The sequence below is a fragment of the Orycteropus afer genome, unplaced genomic scaffold (genome assembly GCF_000298275.1).
Source record: "Orycteropus afer afer isolate SDZICR_OR568_19922 unplaced genomic scaffold, OryAfe1.0 scaffold00262, whole genome shotgun sequence".
Taxonomy (NCBI): Eukaryota; Metazoa; Chordata; class Mammalia; order Tubulidentata; family Orycteropodidae; genus Orycteropus; species Orycteropus afer.
The window spans coordinates 1,672,550-1,683,487 of record NW_006921849.1 but is presented as its reverse complement, the minus strand read 5'-3'; the positions used below and the strand labels follow the sequence as shown (position 1 = coordinate 1,683,487).

The window sequence follows — 10,938 nt, the reverse complement described above, 5'->3', positions numbered from 1 at the left end:
AATTTCTATCCCCCAAGAAGCTTAAAAGCATTTTCCTGAATCTTTACAAACACTGTGCACTAAAAAACAAAACAAAAACTTTACAAATTTGATAGATAAAAATGGTATGGAATTATTTTCTAACATAAACTCAGAAGAACACAGTTCTTCTGAGATTCCAACAAGCTAGGGCCCAGAAGGGATTAAGACAGACTCAAAAGAACCTCCTGCAGAGTCTCACTCACCCTTGCTGTCCATCCTGCCTCCTAATGACCTTCCTGACTCTCCTGTGCCTTGAGATCTCTCAGCTCAGAACACCCACAGTTGCCCCTGGACCAGAACCTGTTGTTGTTGTGTGCCATCAAATTGGTTCTGACTCATAGTGACCCTATAGGACAGAGGAGAACTGCCCTATAGGGTTTCCTAGACAACTGCCAGGTCTTTTCTCCCACAGAGTGGCTAGTGGGTTCAAATCACATACCTTCTAGTTATTAGCCAAGCACTTAATCATTGTGCCACCAGAGCTCTGGTTGTTTATTATTCAGCTGATCTCTGAGACTTGGAAGAGGTACTTTGGAAATATGGCTTTTCTTTTGTTATGTTAGTGAGGTTATATCAGAGGAGGGTGGGCCCTAAACCTAATCCCTTCTGAGAGGTGTCTTAAAAAAAAGAGCAGACCTGACACCGAGACACACAGGGGGAAGACAGATGTCAAGGAATGATAAGGAACTCCTTGGGGCTGCCCACAAGGAAAGACCCTCCCTTGAGCCAATGCTCTCATTTGGACTCCAAAGCTGTGAGACAATAAATCTTTGTTCTTTAAAAGCCACCCAATTGTGGTAGCTTTTGTCATGGTTGTTGTTATTGTTGTTACATGCCATCAAGTTGGACCCAGCTCATAGCTACCCCTCCTTGGGTTTCTGAGGCAGTATCTCTACTGAAGTAGATTGCCCAACCTTCCTTCTGAGGAGTGGCTTGTGGGTTTGAACCGCCAGCCTTCTGGTTAGCAGTCAAGTGCCTTAGGCACTGAGCTACCAGACCTCCCTTTGTCATGGTAGCACTACATAACTAGGTACTTGGTCATGTAATCAGGAAGGACCTGTTCTGGGAGTGAGATATCATACTTGATAAAGTAGCAAACAAACAAACAAAAAAGGGAGCTCTGGTGGCATAGTGCCTAAGGCATTTGACTACTAACCAGAAGTCTGGCGGTTCAAACCCACCAGCCACTCCCCAGAAGGAAGGTTGGGCAATCTACTTCCGTAGTGATACTGCCTCGGAAACCCAAGGAGGGGTCGCTATGAGTCAGAGTTGATAAAGTAGAGGGTCAATGAAAAAGGGGAAGGTCCTCAATAAGATGGACTGACACAGTGGATGCCATGATGAGCTCAAAAATAGCAAAGACTGTGAGGATGGCCCAGGCCCAGGAGGTGTTTTATCTGTTGTCCATAGGGTGACTATGAGTTGGAGCTGACTTCATGGCACCTAACAAAACAAAAGGTAGCCAAGGTGCTTCCTGGCTTTTCGATGTGTCTGCATATGGTGTGTGTCTTCCCCCGAGTGTGTCTCTGTTTCCCTGTCTGTCTTCCTCTTTATAAGACACCAGTCAGTCATCCAGGATTAGGATCCACTCCACTCCTGAATGACCTTGTTAACTTGACTGATAACATCTTTAAATAAATACCCTCTCTCTCCACACAAGGTCACAACCATAGGTGCAGGGGTTAGGGATTCAGCATATCCTTCGGAGGGCTCATTCAATCTACAATAATTGAGTAATACAAAAAAACGTGATGACTAGATGAGAAGGGGCCAGCTATGTGTAGATCAGATACTTGTGGTAATTTCACTTGACCCAGGTCATTTGGACATGTGTTCTTACTTAACAGGAAGTCCCAGAGTAGAGGGAATCCCAGTCATGTCATTCTGGAAAATCGTAGCTGAGATGGGTCATGTTACAGAAAATGCCTAGAGCAGCAAGTGGCAGGGCTATTGAAGGCCTTTCTGAGGAGATGACATTCGAAGGGATGGGCAGGAAGGCCTAGAGAGATGAGTGCATAGTTGAAGTCAAACACATCAGGGAGTTGAGCACCCGCACCTCTCTTCTGTATGGCCATAGATCAGTTACTCAGCCTCTGTCCTCAAGACAAAGTGCCTTCTTCAGGGTTGCTCTGCAGATTGAATGAGATGATGTATGTGACGTGACCTTCAACTTTTAGTTTTTTGCTCTGAAGTCAAATTTATCTGTTGCCTCCTTGGAGATTTTTGCAAGTTTCCATCTCGATGGCTGGACATGTACGTGTATGTGGCTGTGTGTCTATGGTCTGTTTGGAAAGAGGGACTTTCTTTCTCCTTAGATTCTTCCTTATTTATGTGGAAACATTGTTTCAAGAACAGACTCTTGGAACACCCTGCTATTCATCCCCTCCCCAAATGACAAAGGAAAAAAAAAAAAAAAAAGACTATGAGCGAGTTTGATAAGAAAAGGGAAAATACAATTAGTGTTCCCTAAGTCATTCCTCGGAAGGAAGGTTGAGCAATCTACTTCTGTAGTGATTTGTTGTTGTTGTTGTTGTTATGTGCCGTCGAGTCAAACCTGACTCATAGAGACCCCTCCTTGGGTTTCCGAGGCAATATCACTACGGAATAGTGCCTCAGAAACCCAAAGAGGGGTCTCTATGAGTCGGATCTGACATGATGGCAGTAAGTGAGGAGTAACAGTTAGGAGCCCTGGTGGCACAGCGGTGAAGTGCTTGGCTGTTAGCTGAAGGTTGGGGGTTTGAACTCGCCAGCTGCTCTCCAGGAGAACGATGTGGCAGTCTGTTCCCATAAAGATTACAGCCTTGGAAACCCTATGGGGAAATTGAGTCAAAGGCAGTTTTTTTTTTTTTTTTTTTTTTAAAGCAACAGTTAGTTTTCCTCAATCATCATTCATTTAGGAGGAAGTGTGTTGAATTCGCCAGTTCCTTCCTTCTGAGTGAGAACCTAGTGTAGATAGATATCCTGCTTCCTGGGTGTAAGTGTCAAACAGGTGACTCAGAGCAAAAACAGTTTTCTAATCCCTAACAAATATGTCTTCCCTTCTCTCCTTCTTTTCTTACAAGAACTTAATTTTTGAATGAGAGCACACCTAGCTGTTGGGCACCAGGTACAGTTTGGTTGACACTTCTCTCTTTTACAGTTTTGTGGGTACAGATTGGAACAGTCTACAAAGAACTTTCCTGAAGGGTAGTTTAGTGCTCTCAGCCTCCTCCTAATGATTCCAGAGGTGGACCCACAAGGGGCTCTTATTCTCCTTTTGTGGTTGTTCATAGCTGCCATCAAATCAGCCCAGACTCACAGTGATGCCATGCACAACAGATCAAAAGGCTCTCTGGTCCAGCACTATCTCCGTGATGTGTGGCAGGCTGGTCCATGGGGCTCCAGATGGCTTTTGTCAGCAGATTTTTGGAAGCACCTTGCCAGGTCTTTTTTCCCAGCCTGTCTTAGTCTTGAAGCTCCACTAAGTCCCGTTAGACTTTGTAGCATGACATAAGCCTCCACTGACAGATGATGGTGGTTGACATGGCGTGCCCTGCCCGAAATCAAACCCAAATTCCCTTCATGGATGGCGAGAATTCTACCACTGAACCACCAAGGACGTCTGTTCTCCTTTGACAGGCATTGAAACTGTGGTGCTGAGAGGTTATGGGCAATGCTGCAGCTCTTCCAGCTGGTCAATGACATAACAGGACTAGGTCCTCTTCTGTCTGGTCCTGCCTGCACTGGTTTTCAAAGACCCTGTTCTACTTCATCATCCATGATATAGGAAGGGCAGTGGAGGGAAGGACTTCTTACTGGCAGGAGTCTGCTCCAAGGGTAAGGAGGACAGTTAAGCAGTTGAGGGTGGAAGCTCCTTTTTAATTACATCCTGCCACTTTGTCCCTTAAAGCACCAGGGCTTGGGCCAAGAGCCTTGAGCATGGTTGATCTGGCTTTCAGGTGACCGAGGAGCTGGCTGGCTTGTGAATGTCTCTCTGAGGGGATGCTCAAGGTCTCTGTCCGTCTCTCAGAGTCAAACCCAAACCATGCACTTGTTTGGCTTGTGAAGTGGGACTACCTGCCTCTCCTCTTAATGCATCAAAGAGAAAAGAGTAATCACTCTGATGGGGCCTGGGCTGAATTTCTCAACAACAAACACAGTTCTTTCTCCCAGGATTCAGGAGGCATTAAGAATAAAGCCTGGCTTTGTGAGCTGGGCTCTTGAGTGTTGCGTCTGACCTGTGAAATGAACAATTCCTGCATTGTGCCCAGAGCTTTCAATCCTGTTGCACTGGCTGTTCTCCTTTTACATCCACTGAAAGGAACCAGAAAAACCCAGCAAGCAAAAAAATCAGCCTCATGAAGACTCAGCAGGAGCTGAGGCAACTCTCGTGAGGTTCCAACACCCCCTTTCCCTCCCCACCATTCGGATCCAGGTTCATCGATTTTGATATTTATTGCATCCACTTGTTCAGCACCTGCTAGGTGTCACAGACAAAAGCTAAAGGATGGACTCTAGGCTCAGCCAAATTACATATGAGATGCAGCTCAAACTAGCAAAAAAGGAAAAAAAAAAAAAATTCTCATAAACTTAGTTTCTTCAGCTGTAAAGTACCTACCTCATGAAATTGAGACACTCACTCACTCATTCTTTCATTCCTTTATTCATCAAATATTTATTGAACACCCACTCTGTGTCTCCACCATCCATCTGTTATTGTTATCAAAAAATATCATTAATATCACATACTAGGAAAATTTTGTCAAAGAGAATTTAAAAATGGCGTTGACAGAGAACTGGTAGAAATGCAAGCTGGACTCAGAAAAAGGATGTGGAATGAGGGATGTCACTGATGATGTCAGATGGATCTTGGCTGAAAGCAGAGAATACTAGTAAGATGCTCACCTGTGATTTATTGACTATGCAAAGGCATTCAACTGAGTGGATCATAACCATTTATGGATAACATTGGGAAGAATAGGAATCCCAGACACTTGATTGTGCTCATAAGGAACCTGTACATAGACCAGGAGGCAGCAATTTGAACAGAACAAGGGGATATTGCATGCTTTAAAATCAGGAAAGGCGTGACTCAGGGTTGTATCCTTTCATCATACTTATTCAATCTGTGTACTGATCAAACAATTCAAGAAGCTGGACTATATGAAGAAGAACATGGCATCAGAATTGGAGAAAGACTCATTAACAACCTATAATATGCACATAATACAACTTTGCTTGCTTAAAGTGAAGTGGACTTGAGGCACTTAATGATGAAGATTCCTTCAGTATGGATGCTAAAGGGGCAAGGAAGCGGCATCTTCTGATCTTGTCTAACTTTACAAGAGGAAGACAGAATCACCATCAGCAACCCAAGGCCTGTTCCTATGAGGCCAGACATGCTGCCATCCTCCAACCCTCTTACCAACCTTGATAGCAATTGTTGCTCCCGTGGGATCTACCACCTCTCTGCTGGGCTCATAATTCACTGCAGTGGCTACAAAAACTGAGATTACAGGCTTTATTATGGAAGCAACAGGCTACAATTTCAGTTCAGGGATGGACGCAGGATACAGTTCTTTGGTCAGGACAGTCTCCCCTCTGCTGTGCCCTTAGACACGCCTCTCTGGCCCCTGGCCTCTTGGCCTGGCCCCTGGCCTCTCAGCCTGGCCTATGCCTCTGTAGGACAGGCAAGCCTGCAGCTCTATCCCATACCTCTTAGTTCCACTGCCACAATCTCTCAGCTGTCTCTCTCTGTCTCTCTCAGTTGCGATTCTCTCTCTCTCCCTCAGCTGTGTGCTTCTCTCAGCCAGCAGTCAGAGACAGATCTTTCTGCCTCTAGGAGGGCTGATTTTAAACTTAAGAGTGGCAAAACTAAGCAATCCCAACATCAAAATTCTACATATCTGAGAGAGAGCAAACTTCCCAGATTACTTCAAACTGCTCCAGGTGTATGACTTTAACAAGCAGGTACTTAGTTGTTCACAGCAAAGTGGGAGTTACAAACACTATGGCTAGAAAAGCCATACCATGTAATTTATTACACCACAGTAGATTACACCTCAACATAAAGAAAACAAAAATCTTCACAACTGCACCAATAGGCAATGTGATTAACAGGAAAAATACTGAAGTTGCCAGGGTTTTCATTTTAGCTGGATCCACAATCAGTGTCCAAAGAAGCAGTAGTCAAGAAATCAAACGACATATTGCATTGGGCAAATCTGCTGCAAAAGACTTCTTTAAAATCTTAAAAGCAAAGATGTCACTTTGTTGACTAAGGTCCGTCTGACTAAAGCCATAGTATTTTCAATTGCCTCATATGCATGCAAAAACCAGATAATAGTAAAGGAAGACCAAAGAATTGACATTCAAATTTTGGCATTGGTGAAGAATTTAAAATATGCCAAGAAATGCCAGAAGAATGAACAAATCAGACTAGGAGGAAGTACTGTCAGATATTCCTTAGAAGCAAGATTGCAAAAGTTCATCTTGCTTACTTTGGATGAGTCATCAGAGGGACCAATCTCTGGAGAAAGACATCACGCTTGGTAAAGTAGAGGGACAGAGAAAAAGAGAGACCCTCAATGAGAAGAAGGACTGATACAGTGGCTACAACAATGGCCTCAAATACAGCAATGATTGTGAGTATCACTCAGGACCAGCAACATTTTGTCCTGTTGAATATAAATACCATGAGTCAAAGCCAACTTGACCCACCTAACAACAACAAATACATCCTTAGGTGGTGCAAACAGTAAAGCACTCAACTGCTAATGGAAAGATTTGAGGTTTGATTCCACCCAGAGGCATCTCAGAAAAATGTCCTGGTGAGGCACTGCCAAAAACTCAGCCATTGAAAACCCTACAGAGCACAAACAGCTCTAAACGGACAAACATGTAGTCACCATGAGTTGGAATCAAGCCATGAGTCAGAATCAAGCCATGAAAATGGGTTTGTTTGTTACTATGTGCCAGGCATTATTTTTTTTAACACTCTGCATGTATGTTTTCTATACTTATTTCAATAACCCTGTTGTGTAACTATTTTCTTCTTAAGGAAATGGAGGCACAAATGGGTGAAATAACTTATCTGAGGACATGCAACCAGGAAGTGGTTGAGTTAGGATCAGAATACAGGCAGCTCAGGCCAGAGCCTGCACTCATGAACAAAGTGTAGGACCAAGTCTTTGATCTTAAGATGTTCACAGCCTAGGAGAGGAGACAGGTACGTAAGTGATTAATGGATGTATTGTTGTTGTTGTTGTTATTTGCCGTCGAGTCAGACCCGAATCATAGCGACCCCTCCTTGGGTTTCCGAGGCAGTATCACTACGGAAGTAGATTGCCCCATCTTCCTTCCAAGGAGTGGCTGGTGGGTTTGAACCGCCAGCCTTCTGGTTAGCAGTCAAGTGCCTTAGGCACTATGCTACCAGAGCTTTTATATATATATATGTTGTTGTTGTTGTGTGCTGTTGAGTCGGCCTCGACTCATAGTGACCCCTCCTTGGGTTTCCGAGGCAGTATCACTACGGAAGTAGGATTGCCCAACCTTCCTTCTGAGGAGTGGCTGGTGGGTTTGAACCGCCAGCCTTCTGGTTAGCAGTCAAGTGCTTTAGCCACTATGCTACCAGAGCTCCTACACTCACCATCATCCTATCTAAAAAGCCTTCCTTAATCCCTAACTCTAAGACAATTTGGGGTTCTTCTTTATGTACATACCTCTGTTAAAAACTTGGCCTATATATCCATTATATATATATAGCCTTGAGGGATATATGGGTATTTTCTGGTGGAAGGAAAGAAGAGGAAAGGGAGAAAATATATACAACCAGAAGGAACAGGAGATGCAAATGCTGGAGGATAAAAACATGTTGGGGAAGTTGCCAGGAGCTGAGCAAGGTTGAGTGATGGTACTTAGGAGGAAAGAGGACAGGTGTGAAACTAGAAGAGTGAGCAGGGACTTTAGTTCTTTCTAGCTACACACAGAGATCAGGCAATCACCAGCCCTCACTGGTAACCATGATGATAATAGTGGTGCTGATTGTAATAGATGAAGTTTGCATGACACTTAGCAGTGTTTGAAACACATTCACAGACATCACAGTATTTTATTTGATCCTTGAAAGTAGGCAAGCCAGGAGGTATTCTTATCCCTACATAAAGGAGTTGAACTTCCAGTGAGTTACATGAATTTGTGCTACATTTACTTGACTACCTCAAACTGTGGTAAACTGTGCTCTTTTAACTTGGGGTCTGCTGCTATTTCACTTACTCATTCTTGTTTTTTTTTTTTTAAATCATATCCACTAAAAGCATACCATTACTGTGGCAGAGTTGTAGTCAACAAAATCCATGTGTTTCCCTGAATTTCCCAGCATCCCTTGCAATTAAGTTGGAGCCATGTGACTAGTTCTGGCTAATGGGCTGGGGGTAGAAGTGAAGTATCACTTCCAGGCTAGAATAGTTAATTGCTTTCTCTTAACAGTTCTTCCCCTGACACAGTGACCTTAGATGCTGTAGCTTCTCAATGGAAGAGGATAGCCAATCTAAACCAGATTTCACAAAACAAAAGATAAACCTTATTGGGTTATAGTAACTGACTTTGGGTCTTATCTTTACTCAGGGCTTTCTACTCTCTCTTGACTTCCATAGCTCTCAAAGCTCTGGTGCTTCTTTCTTCTCTCAGTCTTTAGCTCAGCTTGACACAGGCCTGAGGGAGAATATAGAGAAATAGGACTATCCCAAAAAGCACTGCAGAGAATGTTGCTCTTTCTTTTAGAACAAAATGTACTCCCTGTTTTATCAGATTACATCTGAATGGTTGACCCTGGCATTTAAGATGTCTTGTCTGTGTATTTTATTTCCCACTGACTCTCTCTCTCCAATTTATGATTTGACCTCCCTCGGCCAACAAGAATTCCGTAGTTATGTTCTTTGAGAATTACTTATAGATGATCCCTCCCTTGTACCTGGCTGTAAGTTCCTTGAGGGCACATGTGTGACAATCATTTGGAAAGGCATTCTGGCAAAAAAGAAATGTGTGCAGGATTGAAAAAAGGAATGATGAGAAAGAATAATTTTGGACATTTTTAAAGCTCTAGTAGCATAGTGCCTAAGGCATTTGACTGCTAATCAGAAGACTGGAGGTTCAAACCCATCAGCTGCTCCTTGAAAGGAAGGTTGGGCAGTCTACTGAGGTGATAACGCCTCAGAAACGCAAGGAGGGGTCACTATGTGTCAGGACTGACTCAACGGCAGTGAGTTTGGTTTAGTTTTAAAAGAGAGTTTTAGTGCAGGGAAATAAGGAGACCAGGTGGTGTAGTGGTTAAAGTGCTCCACTGCCAAACAAAAGGTAGCCATTTCAAACCCACCAGTTGCTATTCAAGAGAAGCCTGTGTCAGTCTGCTTCTGTAAAGATTTTAAACAAGAAAAAACCTAGACCCACTACCTTTGAGTTGATTCTGATGCATAGCAACCCCGTAGGATGGAGTAGAACTGCCCCATAGGGTTTCCAAGGCTGTAAATCGTTATGGAAGCAGACTGTCTCATCTTTCTTCCATGGAGTGGCTGATGGGTTTGAACATCCAATCTTTTGGTTAACAGCTCAGTGCTTTAACAACAGCACCACTACAACTTCTTTCCATAAAGATTAATTATTACATAATTAACAACCTGTGATATGCAGTGGATACAATCTTGCTTGCTGAAACTAAAGAAGACTTGAAGCACTTACTGATGAAGATCAAAGGCTACACTCTTCAGTATGGATTACACCTCAACACAAAGAAAACACAAATCCTTAAAACTGGACTAATAAGCAACATCATGACAAATGGAGAAAAGATTGAGAAGGATTTCATTTTACTTGGATCCACAATCAATGCCCATGGAAGTAGCAGTTAAGAAATCAGACATACTGCACTGGGCGAATGTGCTGCAAATGATCTCTCTGAAGAGTTCAAGAGCAAAGATATCACTTTGAAGACTAAGGTGCACTTGACTCAAGCCATGGTATTTTCAATAGCCTCATATGCACATGTAAGCTGGACAATGAATAGGGAAGAGTGAAGAAGACCTGATGCATTTGAATTGTTTTGTTAGAAAAAAATACTGAAATACCATGGACTGCCAGAAAAATGAACAAATCTGTCTTGGAAGAAATGGAGTCAAATACTCCTTGGAAGCAATCATGGCCAGACATTCTCTCACAATGTTGTCAGAAGGAACCATTCCGTGCAAAAGGATATGCTGGGAAAAAGAAAAGGTCAGTGAAAGAGAGAAAGACCCTTAATGGCATGGATTGACACAGTGGCTGCAACAATGGGCTCAAGCATGGCAAGAATTGTGAAAATGGGAAAAGACTGGGCAGTGTTTTGTTCTGTTGTACATAGGGTTGCTATCAGTCAGAATGGACTCAATGTCTAACAAGAACACCAGGTCACTATGAGTTAGAGTTGACTCATAGGCAATGGGTTGGTTTTGGGAAGGCAAGTTACCTGATTTTAGTAACCTTAAGCTTTCCCTGATTTATAAGATAAAATTAAATCAGACATGAAGTTTGGTAATTTGACTACTTTGTTGTTGTTGTTATGTGCTGTCAAGTTGGACCCGACTCACCCCTCCTTGGGTTTCCGAGGCAGTATCACTATGGTCACTGGTCAGCCCCAGAGTTACAGGTGAGGAGAGATAACTCAGGGATGCCCAAAGTAGCAGGTGGGAAGAGCAGGAGAAAGGGGATTAAAAGCCAGGAAGCCAGAGAGAAGAGGAATCAGCCAAAGGGATTAGGTGAGGAGAGGAAACTCAAGCCCACCCAAAGCAGCAGGACCAGAGAGCAGGAGAAAGGGGATAAAAGCCAGGAACCCGACAGAGGAGCAGTTAGCCCCAGGGACAACTCAGGGACACCCAAAGTAGCAGGCCAGAAGAGCAGGAGAAAGGG

At 43.5% G+C, this 10,938-nt stretch overlaps 1 protein-coding gene across 1 annotated transcript in view; it reads right to left on the bottom strand.

The window, feature by feature from the left end:
- LDB2 (LIM domain binding 2) overlaps positions 1-10,938 on the bottom strand; it is a 628,524-nt gene that overhangs the window by 50,502 nt on the left and 567,084 nt on the right. Inside the window, exon 5 of the mRNA XM_042782210.1 lies at positions 7,686-7,707. Within this exon, the coding sequence (XP_042638144.1) occupies positions 7,686-7,707 (22 nt within the window). The remainder of the gene's footprint in view (positions 1-7,685; positions 7,708-10,938) is intronic.